Source organism: Marmota monax, unplaced genomic scaffold (genome assembly GCF_021218885.2).
Source record: "Marmota monax isolate L192 unplaced genomic scaffold, Marmota_monax_Labrador192_F-V1.1 WCK01_AAM20220418_F8-fsc00009, whole genome shotgun sequence".
Lineage (NCBI taxonomy): Eukaryota > Metazoa > Chordata > Mammalia > Rodentia > Sciuridae > Marmota > Marmota monax.
This window is the reverse complement of record NW_026694710.1, coordinates 17,524,899-17,543,968: the sequence shown is the minus strand read 5'-3', so window position 1 is coordinate 17,543,968 and position 19,070 is coordinate 17,524,899. Positions and strand designations below refer to the sequence as shown.

Below are 19,070 nucleotides of genomic sequence, written 5' to 3'. Positions count from 1 at the left end.
CATACTTGATTCCTCTATGAACTGATCACACCATTATAAAGTCTGCATTCTACCCATTATAATGGTGAATTAATTACTATGACTATTTAATTGCTGTGCATCTGTCTTACTTGATTTTTGGCTTCCTACAAGAAAGGCTCATCTTTGCTTTTACTCATCACTGCATGCTAAGTGCCACTGTCTACTGACTGGATTGTATAAGGGAATGAATGATATGTTAAAAGATCTTCTCAAGAGGTCAGACAGTGGTTCCCTGCTACTCTAAAGTAAATCCCAGTTTCTCAACCAAAAGTTTTGGATTCCAATACCAGCACCTATTACAGCCGAGAAGGCAGAATTTGGCCATGAAAGAAAAGATGGTTAATTTATATGTAGACATGGATGGGCCAGGGGAAGCCAGATATCTGGTTAGACGACGTGATACTTCTGGGTATGTGTGCAAGGGTCTTTTATCAGAGATCAACATAGGCATTGGTGGACTGAGTAGAACAGAGGGCCCTCCCCAGTGTGGGTGGGCCCCCTCCAATCTGTGGAAGGCCTGAATAGATCTAAATGCCAGAGGAGCCCTGGCGTGACTCTGCCTGGCTGAGCTGAGTCATGGACCCGACCCGGGTGCTCCGGAGTCTCAGGCCTTCAGACGCAGACTGGAAGCTACCATTGCTCTGGCTCTCAGGCCTTCCAATGGCCCCACGTTCCTGGATCTCGGTTTGCAGATGGCGGATTTTGAGACTTCTCGGGCCTCCATAATCACATGAGCCTATACCCTATCAACACTCTCTTCCTGGGCAGATGTCCTATTGGTCCTGGTTTTCTGGAAAGTCCCAACAATACAGAGGGGAAGGGAAGAAAGAGAAGAGACTCACCCCCAGAAACACAAAGCCTGTTTAACAATTTCACGAGGCCCCAGCCTCCTGCCTTCTGGGGATGTGGCACCTGCCATAATTCAGATGTCAAATGTCCCCAAAGGCCCATGTGCTAAAGGCGTGGTCCCCAGGGTGGCACTATTTGGAGGTGCTGGAACCTTCAGGAAGTGGGGTTTGCTGGGCGATTCCTCAGAGAGGACTGCAGGGCCCCGGCTCCCTCCTTCTCTTTGCTTTGTGGCCATAAGGTGAGTCGGCCACTTCTGAGTGGACTTCCCACCATTGTCCTCTGACACCCCCACCAGAGGCCTAAAACCCGCTGGGTCCTCCTGACCACAGTTGAAACCTCTGAAACCATGAGTCAGAATAGACCTTTCCTCTTCCTGACCTCGGACCTTCCTTCACAGTGACAGGGAGCTGACAGCACGTGCCCAGGCGAGGACCGCAGTGGCAGCTGGGTCTCCTTCAGGTGGGCAGCTGTCCTCACATCAGGAGACCTCCCCGTGCAGAGGTGAGCCCACCGCTGCCCACCCTGCCCACACCCGCTCACTCAGTGGCACCTGAGGCCTCATCCCCTCTGACCAGGATGGCCTTCTTCTCCCACAAATCCAGTCAAACAATTCCAAACTTCTCCACGACACCAGACCCAACACCCTCTCCCACGCCCTGTATTCTAATGATGGAAGACAATCAGCGCCATCCTTAGGCTTCTCCGTGTGTTCAGTCAGTATTTAGTGAACATCAGTAGATTTCTGCTCCTGTGTTAAAAACTCTAGGTAACTAAATTAAATAAAAACAAATCTTCTCATGCAGTCATTGTCTGCACTGCAGTTGACCAAGGAGACAGGGGGAGGGGGCTGGAATCCGGAACAGGGGGCCAAGCCCCGTGGGATTAACGTTGTCCAGAGAGACCAGGAAGCCTGCTCTTTGCACAGATGCCTACTCACTCAGAGGATCCCTTTTCTAATTCAGATAAATGTCTTAGGTCTGAGCTGCCAGCACAGACAGGCAGGCCTTGTTTCTGTGTGGAACTTATTATTAGTTGTCTTACCCACTTGTTTGAATTTCAACTTACAGTCTCTACTCAGCCGAGAATATTCTAGATTAGTTTTCCTGTGCTGTTTTGTGTTGCTGATGCAGGTGGATCCCCAAGCTCAGGAGGCCCACAGTGGTGTGGCCTGCACAGCATCCTCTCTGCTGGCATGCTGGGCCCATGGCTGTGCCCAGTCACCCTCTCTGGGCTTGGGCTCACAGGTTCCAGCCCAGCCCCCATGTGCCTCTTGCTGCCCGTAAAACCCTGCATCAATGACTGAGCCTCTCTCTGCCTGCCTTCTCATCTGAAAAATGGAGAGACTGTCACTACTGACTTTATTGATGTGTGGCTTACTTGGGACAATGGTGTAAAAGCATGTGGGACTGGCATGCAGCAAGTGCCCAATAAATACGCATCATTGAGACTGAAGTTCCGAGATCCTGCTTCCTTCTCATCCAGTCTCCTATCTTCGATTTCATGGATTCCTAACCATTCAAGTCTTTGGATGATCCACTTCTTCCTAAAGTTCTCTGAAACTTGTCTAGGGAAGAGGAATTTGGGATCTTTTTTTTTTTTTTTAAAGATTTACTAAATAACACCCTGGAAGTTTCACAAAATCACCTGGGTCAATGCCTTGTTGAGGATTAAATTTTTCACCCTACACTCAGATGCTATCTTAACGGCCAACGAGAAAAAAAAAAAAGATTAATTTTGCCACAAGGTAGCTTTAAGTGGGCTTGGAAGAGCCGCCTGGCCATTTTCTTTCTCCCTCATCCAGAGTGTGGATTACAAGGGGCGAAGGGACCGGGCAGGCAGCAGCCACCACGTGGGCATTTTTGCTTCCTGCCTTGATCTCCCTCTTTGTAGATGGTTAAAGAGCTTAAATCCTATGAAGATCAAAAACACAGCATCAACAAGAAGTTAATTGTGCCCTAGATTAGACACATGAATATTTGGGTCACGATTTGCTCCCTAGCACAAGCGACTTCTAGGAGAGAGAGAGAGAGAGAGAGAGAGAGAGAGAGAGAGAGACTGTGTGTGTGTGCCTGTGTGTGCCTCACACCACACTGCCACTGAAGCCACTTCTGCCCTTGCTGCTCCTGAGCTCCAGGGCACCTGTCGCCCCTCATCATACCTGGATGCTCAGCTGGCTGGCTTCCCCAGAGGGCCCTGAGCATCCTGAGGGCAGGCCCTGCCTGGGCTCTGGGCTCCTCCGTCACTGAGCACCAGTAAGAAAGACTCAATTCGCCATGAAAGAATGAAGGAGTGAGTCCAGGCAGTCCTATCCTGGTCGCCACAGGTTGCCACCGTGAATGCGACTTCTTAAATGGTTTTAAAATCAAAGCCGTAATAAAACTAACAGCACAGTTCTTTCTTCTCTGGGTTTGCCTTGCTTCCATAAAATTAAAAAAAAAATCACAGGAAAGATAGAATTAGGACTGGAAACCATTCCCCCCACCTCCCTCATTCTCTTATTATGCCAAGAGGATCCGATAGCCCTTCCAGGGGTCCCCAGAGACCGGGTAACGTTATATAGGGTTGAGCTCTTGGAAACACAATGGACTGAATGCAGGCTGAGATTTCAGTCTCTTACTATAAATGTCTTGACATATTTTCCTTTCAGACAAATGCCTGGAAATATAATAAACTATATTTTAATGTTTATTTGTTTCGAATACCTGTATTTTTTTTTTCAACAGACAAATGCAAAGTTTGGAGTCCAGAAAAAAATAGGTTTGAATCACCTCCCCAGCAAGGAGTTTTTAAAATAGTACACACAAGTGATCATTTCGGAGCAGTTTAATGCACTTAGCCAACAGGCATTAACACTCTTTTCAGAATAACCTAACACCTTAAGCTTATTTTCTGGTCTTGGTTCAGATAAATTTTAACCTTTCTAAAAAAAAAAAATTAAAAAAAAATGGCACCGGGCACCCCCTGGGGTGGCACCCCCTGAACTCTGTAATTTTAGTACATCCTGTATTTGCATTTGAGCTACTTCAAGATGACAGGAAAAAACAATCTTTGGGCCTTCCTCCACGAGCATGTTTCAGGACAATGGTGCACCGAGCATTTCCAGGCTGAGTGTGGTCCTCCAGCGGCAGCCAGTCTGTGTGGAAAGGCCACACTGTGACTCAGCAGGATCCTCCCCCAGAGAGGTGGGAGAAAAGGCACCGGAGGAGGCTCCACGGACTCAGAAACACCCCTGGACCCTGATGAAATATGGAAAGGGAGCGCCCACCTCACTGCAGTCGGAGGCTCTGGGGCGGAAGAAAGAGCCTCCAGGTTCCCGTCTGCTCTCATCCAGAAGCTGGCTCAGGAAAGGGGCAGATTTCCCCAGGGCCACTGAGAAGCATTCAAGAAAAAAACCTGTGACCGGAACAGAAGCTGGGGTTCTGCCATGGGATGTGAAGGGCCACCCAGGAAAGGGAGGAGACACCTCCTGATACCCACCTCGAGCCTGGCCATCTGCTTATGTGGTCCCACTTAGGACTCACACTGTTCCTTTGATGTGGCTATATAGCTGCTCCCATTCTCCTAACTTGGACACTGAGTCTCCATGGCGTGTCCTAGAGGGGACAGGGCTCAGCACTTGCTGTCTTTGTCTCTTCCCCAAGCAGCCATCTCACTTGACTCACTGGGGTCCTTGGGCCATGCTGGCTGCCAGCTAAGGGAGTCTTCCTGGAATCGAAGGCAAATCCCTCTGGTTTCCCACACAGGTCCTATTCCGTCAAAGCAAGAAGACCCAGGGCTGGAGACCCTGGGGACCCACTCTCTAAAACAGCTAAAAAGTTTCATGGACCAGAGTGGACCTCAACAGTGCACCAAATGGAGTGTCATTGGGCAAGCTGCATAACCTTGGCTTACCGTAATTTTGCATCTTTTAAAAAAAATGCCATGAAAATCCATCCTTTGCCTCAGACACACTAGGCTAAAAATAGCTCAGCCAGCCAGTAAGTGTGTATAATTTTTCTTCTATATATCTCCCCATCCACTGATTCCTTCCTCTCGGCAGATAGACATGAGTCCACCCTCCACAGAGGAACCAGAAGGCTCTTGAGTGACAGCAGGTCAAATTATTTCACTCCTCTGGCAAACAAAACAAAGCAAGAGAAAAAAAAAAAAAAAAAACCTTTCTTCAGTAGTTGGTTCCCTTTGCCTAATCGTAGAAGCTAACACTGACTGAATTTTTACCATGTGCCAGGTATTAGTCTAAAAAGTCCTTGTCTCAATAAATTCCCTCAGACAACCCAGATAGTGGCAAATACTATTATCCTATTTATTCAGAGAAGGAAATCAAGGCACTGAGAAGTGAAATAATTGTACCAGGGCCCTGCATGCATTTACTGTTATGGCCTAAGATGCAGTCCCTAAAGAGCAAGGGCCAACAACACCCCCGGCTCAGCACACCAACGCCTTCACACTTAGGCCCCCACTTCCTGTCCAGATTTATTTCCTCCTCCATCACCAGCTCCACCCGGCACACACACACCCTAAGCCCCAGCCTTGCCCAAATCCTCACAGGTCTTCAAACACATCGTCCCCTTTCCAGGTTCCGTGTCTTTGAATGTAGGGTTCCTTCCTGCCAGCCTGCCTAAACTGGTAAATTTCCACTCATCTGTCAAGAATCTCCTTCTCTATACATATCCTTACTTGCACCCTCACCGAGCTCCTTTGAGACAGGAGTGCTGTCCTCTTCCTCTCTAGACCCTGAATAATAATCAGGGGATGCTCAACATCCATTAAACAAACAGGGCATAATGATAACAGTTAACTCACACCAGGGGCAGGCACTCTGCTAAGCACTATATAAGGAAGATCTCAGGGCCTGGGGAGGTATGTCAGGGGTAGAGTGCTTACCCAGCCTGTGCAAGGTCCTGGGTTCTATTCTTAGTTGTGTGGGCAACACACACACAGAACTCTCGCTCATAACAATAACCAGAAACAATCTTCATAAAAACCCAGAGACAGAGATTCCATCATCTTTCCCCTCTGAGGGCAACCCAGGCACAGAGGGATAAGTTAACTTACACAAGGCCACACGACCACCAAGTAAAAAAATAAATTAGCGTGACTCCAGAAGTTAAGCACTTAATGCAAATGCTGCAGTAGGGGACTTAATCCTGTGGCACAGGACATCACAGTAATAGAAGCACATGCATGCAGCTTATTTATAGAATGCATATAACCTATAGAAAAATAGCGATAACTCAGAAACTAATTACAAAATGGTGGCCCCTGTGAAATATACCTTTAAGAAAAGATGGCTCTTGGACACAGAGAATATCAATTGTCATGAAGAATACCAGCAAGAATAAGATGGTACCTGACCCGAGGATCTCTTCGATCCAGTGAAGAAAATAAAATGACATTGTACACAACTCACAACACAGCCCACCTTTCGAGGTACCCTTTTCTCCTTGAAGCAAAGAGATGTCCTTCAAATGGTGTCATAAATTAACCTGCCATATCCCAACCTGATGGTTCTAGATCAACACCGATTCTTAGCATTAATTCCGTCTCCCTCTTCCCAGTATGAATTGTGCAAAAATCTTTGATTTACAGACCCTGAGCAAGGTTGCCTGCTTCTTCACTCAGAAATAATACAAAAAAATAAAAAGCGGGGAAACAAAGGGTCTTCCCTTGAAGGGGCAGGGAGACTTTCCTCAAAGGTGGCAGAGCCTTGAGTTCAAGACATCTGACTAGTACTAGTCACTAATGGCAGTCCCCACAGTTGACCGAATTAACCCCTATGCTGGCGCCCCTCTACCTCCCTGGGAACAGACGGTTTGTTAAAAACACTGAACTCCTGCAGTACAAATTATGGTAAAGGAGGTTGAATAATTTTTATACCATCTATATGGTGTTAATTTTTAAAATGTAAGCAAGTATATGAATAATACAGGCAACTTGAATGACATTTTAAGACTTCTTAACAGACAAGCTAAAACACTGGTAATGTTTTTTAGCAGAGCTGAATTCAAAAGGGTGCTCAATGAGTTCCTAAACAAATAAATTTTTCTGTGTGTGTTTGTGTGCATTAAATTTATTTTCAAAAAATGTTAGTAATAAATTTTTATGTAGTGAAATTAAAGACTTTTTATTCTCCACCTTGCCATTGCTGTGTTTTCCAAACACTCCACGTTGATGACATACTGTGTTTTTAAATTCAAAAGAATAGACATTATAAAGCTATGTGCAACTCTCCTTTAAATAGTCAAGGAAAACAATCTTGAATTCAAAAATAATAAAGGTTAATGATGTGTTTTTCACCATCAATAGAATGTTGCTAAAGATCAATACCGTTTTAAGGCAATTGGGAAACTAAAAAGGGAGAAAGTGGCTTAGAATGTAAAAGTTTTGGCAAGGTTGAAATACAAATTAGCTGTTGGTAAGATCTGGCTAGCTTTTGGGTTTTACCTGGTGGCAGGCTAGTTTTATGCCAGGAAAACTGAGATGGCTTATGAGTCAGCAAGCCACGTGGTCCAGGTAAGGCCCACTGGGTCTGGGTTCTGCACTTTGGAAATTAGGAGCTTAAGTTAAATGCCCTCTCGTATCTATTTCATCCCTGAATTCCAGAATTCAGCTGATTTGGGAATAGCAGGCTCTACCAAATCAGAACCTTTCAAAGGCAGGCAATGTACTCGGATTGCTTGATTTCAATTTCAAGTAAAAAATTTGAGCCAACTTCAGGTTAACCAGGATGGAAATTATAAAGCATACGGGTTGCCTTTTTGTACCTACTCCCAAATGGTCAACCTTGTTTACTGGCTTAGCTTTTGCTTGTCTACAGATTTTCAGTACCAAGATAAAATCCTCATGAGTCCTAAGAAATGACCTACATTGAGAAGCAAAATTTAACAAGCACTAACCCTCCCCCACAAAAAAATTGTGCAAATAATCTAATGTTTATTTGAACTATGCAACATATTTCTCTAGAGAGGTTGATAACAAGTATTATTAACTCTATATAAAAATCTCAAGTGCTCTGGTCAAGGAAATGAACTTTAGGAAGCTATATATCATTTAAAGAATTCAATACAAAAAAATCAAGGAGCTTCTACACTGAAATGAGTGGAATAGATCAGCACAATATTGCATCTGATAGGAAAGCAGACACAGGAAACACTGCTACCCACCCACCTGGTCCCTCTGGCCAGGAAGAGAGCACATGAGACTAGGCAGCACGACACCTGTTCCACGCGCCTGTTCTCACTGTGTTAGGGACTAAGCCACCAGGTGTCACAGTGGGTCAACTGGAGGGCTGTTATCAGTCCAGGCACAAAGGTGGTGCTTCCGTTTTCCACCCAGCACCAGCCCAGCTCCCCTGGAAAAGTCTGTGCCAGGCTCTGTATTGAGAAGTGCGCTTCTTGTGGCACACGCCTGTAATCCCTGCCACTCAGGCAGCTGAAGCAGGAGGATTGCTAGTCTGACGCCCATCTCAGTAACTCAATGAGGTCCTGTCTCAAAATAAAAAATAAAAAGGACTAGGGACGTAGGTCAGTGTCGAACGCCCCTGGGTTCAATCTCTAGTACCACCCCTTATCAGAAAAGAGATGGATAGAGGGGAGTGGGTCCTCTTTAGAAGACATGGCTGGTCACTGCCAGCAGGGGCGTGCTCTCCAGCCCTCACCTGGGGCCTCCATTTAGACAGCCTTCAAAGGTACTGGTGAAGGGGGACACTTCAGTGTTCTGTTGTCTCCTCCCAGTTCTCATGGAACAAACCCCAACCACAGCTTTTTCCCAACACAATGGAGGATGTGGTCTTATATGCTGGTCATGCTGGTCAGCATTTAAGACTTATTCCCAAGTATTCTATGGGATAATAATATAACCTGGGATGTGTGGAGATGGTGGCCACTGTGACAAAGACATTACCCCACACACATACACACGCAAGATAGAACATGATAGTTATGTCATTTTTACAAGACAACAATAACACCAAACCCACAGTTCCTACATATGTCATTGCAAGTTTTTTTAAAAATATATTTATTTTTTAGTTGTAGTTGAACACAATACCTTTATCTTATTTATTTATTTTTAAGTGGTGCTGAGAATTGAACCCAGGGCCTTGCACTTGCTAGACGAGCACTGTACCACTGAGCCACAACCCCAGCCCAATCATTGCAAGTTTTGTTCATGCAGTATGCTAGTGCAAGCCAGATAAAAAGCATTTTTCTAATACTTTTTTAGTTGTAGATGGGCCTTTATTTTATTTATTTATATGTGGTGCTAAGAATCTAACCCACGGTCTCACACAGGCTAGGCAAGTGCTCTACCGCTAAGCCACAACCCCAGCCCTGGTAAATAGTATTTTTAAAGACATTTTTAAGTTTTGCATGACTCGTACCACTTATTTTCTGAAAGAATAGAGAATAAGGCCATCCTCATAATCATCATATTATCCCACTGTTACCAGGATTTTGCATTCACCAATCCTTCACAATGCAACACTCAGGCTAAGAAAACTAACAGTCAGAAAAGCTAAAAAATTCCCCTCAGATCACACAGCAAGTAGAAGACACAGCCAGGATCTGGACTCAAATAAAAGTCATATTGAGGTTCAGACCTGTGTATTCACAGCAGGTCTTTCTTTTCACTCTGAAGGGAAAAGAAGCAAATAAACAGGGAAAAAAAACTGGTGGAAAAATATTGTACAGATTTTCTAAACTTAGTTTCACATCGTCCCCCTTAAGCCCCCCACCCCCTCTGGATAGCAAACACATAGTGATTATAAACCACAGCATCATATACTGATATAACTTCCCATATTTTCTGTTGTACAAATCATTTCAAATAAGCTAATTAATGGCCCTGAAAGCACTTTCTTAAAATGCAAAGTGCTCTAGGAAATGTAAGACACTATCATGATTCACATCATAATTCATGGCTATAGGCCCTCAGGTAGATTCCAGAGAGAGAGGCAGAGAGAAGTGGTAGCAATATCACACGTGAAAACACTACTAGGATAAGTATAAATATTTTTAATCAGAAGTCAGGAGATTCTCAACAGATTCACACCAGCCAGAGGGCAAAATTCTCAGGTCCACACTTAGTTCACAAAGGAAATTCTCCTTTCCCAGGGCTGCTTCTCTGCAGTCAGGGAATGCTCACTGAGCTATTAGGCTCATAGATTCTTCTCTAACTAGAACCTCAGGCAGTTGTTGGTAAGATTCAGGGCAAATTCCAGTGTCAGCCTGAACAATGGCTGGAACACCTTACATTTCCTTTGTTCAAAGGATTTATTCTGCGTGTCAGCCATGTGCCACAGAAAATGGGGAAGAACAGCCAGGCCCCTGCCCTCAGGGAGCTTGTAATCTATTCAGAACAAGCAAACACTTAGGACCTAAACAAGAAGCAAGAAAATATCAGATTGCAATATTCTGTGAAGTCAGGGAGGAGGGCACAGGTCCCAAGGCTGCTGTGGAGTCATTTTAACTGAAGGGCTTAAAGAAGGACTGAGAAGGGGACATTTATCCTGATCCCCAGAGGACCTCCTGGGGGCTGAGACTCTCTATCTTCACAGTCCTTCCTTCTTGGAAAAGGTTAATTGCCCACCTGCAAAGAAAGCCAGAGGCAAGCCAAACTCTGATTCAGATGAGGTCTCTAAAGAGTTCCATGAGTTATTGTGGTGGAGGCCATTGGTCCATTCCACCACGGAGGGCAAAGGCCTTGAGATGTGAGCGGCTGGGTGAGTTCATGGATCCAAAAGAAGTCCCTTGTGGCTGGAGTCTAGAGAACTGAGCCATCAGGAAGGAACAGATCAATAAGGCCTTGAAGCTGAAGCAAGGAGCTCAGAGGCTGTCCTAGGTGTGAGGGGAAGCTGGACAGTCATGTGATCTGATTTATGCACCAAAAATACCACCTGGACTGCTTGTGGGGAACGAGTTGGAAAGAGGGAGCAGGGAGAGCAATCTGAAGGCCTTTCGGTCCAAAAAAGAGACGATGAGGGCTGACAATGGCAGCAGGACCTTGAAGGTCCCGCTTCAGAGGGGTCTGCCACATCTTTAATTCAAGCCTTCTCTTTTTGATTAGAAGACTAAAGTTCCAATTAGGCTGGTGGAATGTGGTCCCAAGGTGAGGGCCTGTGGCAGCTCCCAGAGCCAACAGGAGTGGGCAACTGGACGCTTTTTGCTTCACCAGCCTGTTCCAGGAAAAAACTTTTGCACAAGGGAGTTAGAAGATCCAGACTCTGGGTATTCAATTCCTAGGATGTCCAAACAGGGCCTCAGACAGCTTTGCTGCCTCTGAGCCTTGGTTCCCTTATCTCTTAAAGGAGAAGTGAAATGCGTGCATCTCAGGCTTTGGGGTAGAGCAAGTGAAGAGATCCATCTTGCTCCATCATTGCCAGGCATTTTCTGTAAGGACCACGGCAAAGAGGGCTGCAAGGGGAAGAAGGACACTTCATCTTCTACAAAGAACTTCTACAGAGAGACAGGATGTGGAGACACAGAAGACTTCTCCCTCTACATCTTCATTGTCTCTTAAGGTTTGAACTCATTACATGCAAAGGAAGCCAATGTTATTTCAAATTCTAATTCTGATTCAGTCTCCTAACAGTTGTATTGGTGAGTGTTGCTGAAGGAGCAACACCACCAAAAATGGAGTAGCCTCTGTTCATCCCCCTACTGTTTAAAACAATCAGGGTGGCGCCATCTTTCTCCTACACGATGAAGAAGAGTCAAACACTGGATGGAAATCTAAATTTTTTTTAAGTTAGAAAATAAAACTTCTAGATGACAGTGCCTAATATTCTACAATTCCAGGCACTCTTCAGATGCAATGAGTGTATTAAGCATTCTTCAATAGAGAGGGTGATTTAGGTTACTTTTATTTTTCTGTAACCAGAATAGTTTCCTTTCCTAATTCTATCCCCTGAAATTTCACATAGCTTCTTTTGAAATTAAGTCAAGCTTTTGAGAGAAAACTAGAATCTTCTTAGGTATGGGGGTCAACTTTCCAAGACACCTCTGAAATCAACCTGTCCTAGGGGAAAAAATGAACACATTCCCATTAAAAGGTTTTACAGGTTAACTAGAAATCTGCTAGTATTTATTTCAAGAGGTGCTATAGCATAGTAGCTGGGAGCACAGCCTCTGAAGCTGAATTGCCATCTGTTTGAACATACCATCTATTTGGACAACTCATTTAACCTCTGGGTTCCCAGTTTCCTCACCAGTAACAACATAGAGGCCAGACAATGTAATAATGTATCTCTGTATTTCCAGATACTGGGTAGCCATTGCTTCAAGTGAGGGAATTCTTGAAAGAATGACCGAGTTATAAATATCAGTAGTTGCCTATGTTCAAATGCAAGGTGTCAGAATTTACATTAAAAAAAATCAAGACTCAAAAAGATTAAAAAAGGACGAAACTAAAAAGCAAGAAAATGTCACAGACAGACTGACAAAGGTATGCTAGTATCGACATCAGTTGAACAATCTTTTCTAAAAGCTGTTTTCTGATACTCAAAAAAAAAAAAGATTATATTTGAGCCCCAACAAATAAATCCAAGTAAGTTTATGAACCTGGATGCTGTGATTGTTTGTTTGCTTGTTGAGGAAAGGGGTGCTTTCTGTTCCTCATGAAAAATGAGTTAATGTGAACAATTGTAATAAAAGGAGATTTATGGTCCTGTTCTCCTTACAATTTAAGTTAATTTCTTTCTGAAACCCAAACAAAAAGCTAAATGCTCAAAAAATGCATAGCGTTTAAATCCTACATCATAATTTACACCCAAAAGGGAGAAATTGAAATATGCATTGATTTTCAGCTGATAAGCATCTCTGTTGAATGGAAGCTGAAAGATTTTTTTTTCTCCTTGGCCTCCTACAAATAGTTGGTTTGCAGCAATTTTTAATTAAAAACAGTTCCCATAGTAAGAAAATGGAAGAAAAGAAGAAAAAAGACGTTGGGAAAAATAAAATCAGTAAAAGAGTCTTGCAATTTGTTTTCTGAGGCCATGTAGAGAGCCTAAAAAATAAGGAGTTTGGAAGTTCTCATTTTTAAAACTGCACTTTTGGTTTCATTTAACATTTTCAAAATAGCTTTCCTTACCACTACCAATGCCCCTCCTCCACCCCCACCAACCCCCTTCAAAAAAACTTGGAAAGTTCTCTGAACACTGAAAATCAGTCATATACCTCAGAGGACCAGAAACTTTTTTCTTCCTGAATTTCTAGGGGGAGGAGGGGATCAATCCTCCCAAGTTATCAAAAGCATTTTTCTCTTTTTCTACCTATCCAAAATACCTAATCTCATTTTAACTAGATTCCATCCAAACATCAATGATACTAAGCTATTCCATGAATAAACATGATGTTACGACATGAAACCCTGGGACCGCGTGTATAAAAAATGTAGCTGAAAGAAAGGGGGTGAGAAGCCCCTTCCCCTCCCACCCTCTCCCCATGGAGTTTGAGAGTCCTGCTGAGAAGGGGTGAGAAACTGCAGATTTAAATTTCAAGGTCTCTAAGCATTTTTAATGTTCATATTAAATCCTGTAAAACTAAACACTAGAATTCTAATAAAATCCTCGTGTGAACTGCTTCCGACTGTAATCACAGTTTTCTCTTTTGGAATGGGATGTGTAATACTGATAAAAGAAACAAATCCCAAAACATAAGGGGACTGGCACTCTTCTGGTGTTTTATGGTTTTTTATTAAAATTAGCATGGTGCCCAATGAAAAAAAATATATGATTTAAAAATAATCTTTCTGCAAATGAAGACATTTTTTAGTCATCTGAATGAGGAAACAAGACCGAAAACTTATCTACAATAACAAAGATTTTTCTAATTCTACTTGATAAACTTTCTTCAATTCTATAACAATCCAACATCAGATAAATCCCTTCACTTGAAGTAATGTTCCTTATGATGTTTCTCAGAGGCAGGCAGCACCAATATTTGCATCCTACAGCACAGAACTCCGGAAGTAAAAATATATATATATTTATTGTTTTTATTTTTATTGAAGCTTTTTACAGTGCAAATTCTGAAGTCTTCAGAGCATATTTTTTATATCCTGACTGTACTCAGTGTGCAATGTTAAACTGTATAACTGTGCAGTTGTATTCTTCCAAACTACATTTGGCACAGCAAGACCATTCAAATATATGAATTTTGGAAGGCATCGGGTCAATTTATGGTAGCATACACAATGGAAGAAGTAACCCTTTTTTCTACTGTGGAATTACAGTGAAGAACAACAAAAGTGACCACAGATCAAAGTTTCTCTTGCTTTATTTTAAAGGAAAGGGAAGGGAGCCCCCATTTCCTTACCTAAATTCACTGAGTTCTGATGTTGCCAAGACATTTTATTCCACAGCCGCAGCCAGCAGCATTCAAACTATATTTTTGTTTTTGTTGTTTGCTTTTAAATGCATTTGCACTCTTTTCAAATAATCTCTTACACTCTTGCTTTGCTTTGCCACAAAGATTAGATCTAGATGACCTCACCATAAAATCAATGTGGGGGGTGTAGGGAGAACACTTTAAGGAGATTGGGAAACAAATGCCCAGGGCAACTGTAGCTCCACAGGAGGTACCAGGCCCCTAAACAAAGCATCAGAATTTGGGTTGCTCAGGTTGTTAATTTACAGCTCACTCTCCACTTTTATCTAATAGATTGATGGACTGCTAGTCAGCAAATGTTAATTGAGTACCTACTTTGTCCAGGAACTGCTTGCTCTAAGTGCTAACTTTTAACAAGACTGATTGGTTCCAGGCCTTCAAGTTTTTTCTATTACAGATTATTCCAGTACCATTTGTGATGTTGAACTAAATACCATGAGCAAATAATCATTATGATGATAATCATAATGTCTGCACCCTTTACTCTGTTTCATAATATTTTCTTATACTAAAGAAAACCAAATTAGAGAGGTATTGCAGCTAATTTGCAGATGAGAAAATCAAGACCCACACTCACTAGTTAATAAGTGACAGAAGCAAGTTAGAAATAGGCATAACTCCCAATTCAAAAAAAAAAAATGCTCTTTTAAACTAACACTACCCAGTATCTGAAAGACTTTTGATTTGATTTAATTGGAAGAAATGCCCATGAGAGGATGACCTGGGGGTCAGGAGAGGAGGTAAACATCATGGTTCTTCTATACTAATTTCTTTCCATTTAAAAAAGGAGGTTTCTAGGAAATCTCTACAAACTTTATTATAATTTCTCCATCACAAACTGATTTGCCATAATGTCTTTCTAGCCACGTCTGTGTTCCAAAGGAATGGAGAAAGTATTACCCAGGTGGGTGGGGGTGGGTGGCATTAGTAGTTTAAAGAAATAATATTATGTACCACATAAGTGGGGACCAGGAGAAAGAGAGGGAAACAACCAAAGGGTTGTATGCATTGGTCAAATTCTAAAAGTAAACATTCAACAATCTGTTTGATTTTTTATATGTGAACCAATTGATAACTCTCGCTGGGTAGCATTGTATTTTACTGTAACCAATCGCTTTCCAGGGCTCGGAACAGCTTTATCATAAGTAATCACAGTAGGTAAAGCAACATCACAACTTTTTCATGAAAAGTAATTTTTTTCTGAGTACACATCATGATCAAAATTTAACATTTCATGTTCGCACTTAAACATCATAAGAGAGATGAGGATTCCTTTTTTCATATGAAATGAAAACAAATTTGGGGGGTTGGGTTCATGACACTGTTTATTGGATTAAAAGAGGTGTCATGTCAATTATTTGGATAATCATTTTGAAAAAGAGCTAATTAGGGGGGGAATGTGCAGGGACTGGTTCTAGAACACGTTAGAAAGTGGGTTACCATGCTTTATTGTCACAGACAGATTTTTAGAATCTTTAAGATCTGTCATAACAAGCCTTCCTCTCTTGGTTCTGGAACTAGGGAACAGTTTCTACTCAGAGCAAACTCTTTCAAAGTCATAGTCCATAATCTAAAAGTTAGGAGTTCCTGAATTTTGCTGCTCTCAGGAAAAAAAAAAAAGTGCCCTTTTTGAAAAACAAGCTACTAATAGAGCACTTTTCAAATGTCTTGATGCCAACACAAAACAAACAGGAGAAAGCTTACTGCATTCTGCATGTTTTCTTGAGGGCCAGGCAGGGAAATCTTCAGAGAACCTCCAAGCTCAGAGCTGCCCAAAACTAAGGAAGGGCACAGGGTGCCTGGATTGCAGAGAAGCCCCATCCTCCTCTCTGCAGGATGGGAGCACACCCCTGGGCAAGGCCTCAAAAACTTTATAAGATGTAAGTTCCACACAGATTATTTTTAAATCCTGTTGATGTTCAAGAATTGAGTCACAGTGGCCTTTGGTCTTTTTGTTGTTGTTGTTCTCTCTTTTAATTAATATTAATTTTTAAAACTTCAAAAAAAAATTGGACTACAATTTTAACACATGCCTGAACATTTTCTATACCCATAATTCTGAAAGCAGGCTATGCCAACCAATCACTTATGCAGGAATTCAAGATTCCAACACATAGTTGCAAAGATCTGAATAAAAGCTACAAACTGTAACACATACACACACACAAAGCAACACCCAAACAACACACACAAATATCATTTACTGCCAACAGCTCACCACCCTAACCAAAACAGAGTTTCCACTTCTATAATAGCTACTGGCTTCTAGAGAGAGCCACAGTAGCAGCAATTATATTTAACATCTATGATGCATATAAAAAATAGTAGTGATAAAGACAACCCAGCTTTTAGAAAAACACAAGTCCTTGTCCAGCAGTAGCCAATCAGAAAGCAGGTCACATCTTGTTGGTGGTATTAAATACATTAAATGTCGTGAATTCTCTATAGTTCCACTGACAATTTAGGCAAGTGTGTTTTATTTTATAATACAAACTTAATCGACTTCCTTCCCAGAGTTGAAAGTCAATCTTAAACCTAAAATTCCACCAAAGCTGTTCCCCAAATGCTTTTTGACATAAGTCCTCTGGGTGTTTGTACTCTGCAGACAAGACTCAATTTCCGGGGAGGTCTACTTCCTAAAGTGACTTTGGGGCACCTAAAACAAACTCCTTCTCAGAACACTTCAACACAAAGCCCCAACTTCCAGGCAGAAGGACAGTCCAGCAGCATGCCCCGCCAGCCCAGACAGCACAGAGGAAAAGTCAACTGACATTAAATATTTAAATTGCAGGAGGCCAGTCTGGAGTTGTGCATTTAGAAAGTTCTGAAAGTCCTAGGGACTCTGTTCCCAGTGTTGCTCGCTGCCTGGGAGGTTCAGTATCTCTCTCTCTCAGGCATAAGATCACAAATGTGCATAAACTGTAAGTGGCTTGAATGCTGAGCAGGCTCCTGTCCCAAGGTAGAGTGCTTAGGGGGCACACCAGCAGGGAGAGGAGGAAGTGTAGAATACTCTTGCCCCAAGCAACTGGTTTCTGAATATAACACGGAAATATACAAACGTGTGTCCCTCCAGGGCTAGTTCTGAAAAGTATGCTTGGCCACTCTTTTACCCCCTTTACTTGGATTTTGGTGACTTTGAAAAGCAAATGCAGGTCAAAAACAGACTTGGAATACACACACACACACAACACACACACACACACAGAAAGAGAGAGAGAGAAAGAGAGAGAGAGAGAATTAAAAAAAAAATGCCTTGGAATTATATCTCAAGAAACAGGACCATCTCAGAGCCAGCAAACACCAGAGTTCTGGGAAAGCAGCATTTCTGGAGACCCGGCATGGGGATCCGGTACTGGGTTGTGTATTTCAAGATTCTGGCAGAAACTGTCCCCTGCTCCAAGAGTTGGTATCCCTGCAAACCCAGCGATCAAACTAGTGTCTTCATCCTGGCGCTCCTTTCCACCTATGTGGGAGTAGCTGGTGGGACACTTCCCACAGAATTCGGCCAGCACCCCCAGGAAGAGCCCAGGCATAGTTTTAAGAAATAATAACAATCATCCTAACAGACACACAGGCAAGGTTGGAGTACTTACCTCCGTGCGAGACTGCAGCCTCTTGTTCATCTCATAGATTCGGTACTCTGGCTGCACCATGTATGGTGTATGTCTCCTATAAAATGGGCCGAAAGGAGAAGAATAGAAGGGGTCGTGTGGCGTGCTGGACATCTTGCCTGCTTGTCGAAAATCAAGCTAAACAGAGTATCAGTAACGTCCATGCAGAGCACATGGGCTGTGTTCTCCCAGTACGAAGTAGACGCACGCACACGCTGCACACCGAGGCGGCAGGCAGGCTGAGCACACTGGCTGGGAAGTGCTGGGGGAGCCTCTAGAGCGAGAGGGAGCGGGCGCGGGAGGAGGGAGCGGGAGGGAGCACGGGAGAGGAGGAGAGGGAGAGCGCAGGAGCTCGGGAGGGAGGGAGGGAGGCTGGTAGGGAGGAAGGGAGGGAAAGAGGGAGGGAGAGAGGGAAAGAGAGAGAGGGAAAGGCAGGATCGCTGGAGGCACCCCAGCTTGTTTTTAAGAAGCAGTTTGTGGAGAGGTCATTTCCTGTCCACACTGTAGACTAGTTCAAAAATATAATTCTCCTCTTGGTCTGACAAGAGGGCTAAGACTGGGGTTTAATTTTTTCCTCCAGCCAGGACCCTTCACAACCCGATGGCTAAAGCTTGTCAGCCCAGAGGTGGTTTAACCGCAGCAGGAGCCAAGCTCCCCAAACAGCCACAGTTGAAATGTTGCAGAAATGCGATTCCTAACAAATACAGAAACAGGGCACTGTGGTCCCCCCCGCATTGGAGCTGGGGAGTCGCTCCCATGCGAAGAGCTCTCTGGGCTCCAACCTCCACACAGAGTTTGGACTCCACTTGGGGTCTTTGCAGGAGCCTGGACAGCCTTTGCATTCCTACTCCCCACCCCCACCCTTCCAAATCACCCTCTGCCCAGCCCCCTCCCTCTCTCCCAAGACTTCAATGGAGCTCTTTAAAGGTGGTGCCACGGGCCTGGATTTAGGTTACCTGAGCATTTGCAGGTAAAAAAAAAAAGAGAGAGAGAGAGAGAGATCATTCTGAAAGTGGAACATCTAAAATACATCCTTGGGGCAACCGTCTCTTTTTCCTAAGGAGGAAAAAAAAAATCCCAAAGCAGACCTCCCAATAAGATAGGAAAGGCAAAGTAGGAGAAAACGCCCACAAAAAATGACCATGGAAAATTCTGTTGAGCAGGAAATTGTAGATAATTGAGTGGATCATCCCCAAATAGCATG

General features: G+C 43.4%; 1 protein-coding gene across 16 annotated transcripts in view; it reads right to left on the bottom strand.

The window, feature by feature from the left end:
* The window catches only part of Ldb2 (LIM domain binding 2), a 343,007-nt gene extending 324,780 nt beyond the window's left edge, over positions 1–18,227 (bottom strand). For 2 of the 16 annotated variants that reach the window (XM_046423693.2, XM_046423694.2), the window contains exon 1: positions 17,849–18,222. In XM_046423693.2, coding sequence (XP_046279649.1) covers positions 17,849–17,980 — 132 coding nt within the window. In that variant the 5' untranslated portion in view covers positions 17,981–18,222. Of the gene's footprint in view, positions 1–17,848 lie in introns of all 16 variants that reach the window. The other 14 variants (XM_046423685.2, XM_046423684.2, XM_046423683.2 and 11 more) reach the window with 10 other exon arrangements.
* Positions 18,228–19,070: the final 843 nt, after the last annotated feature.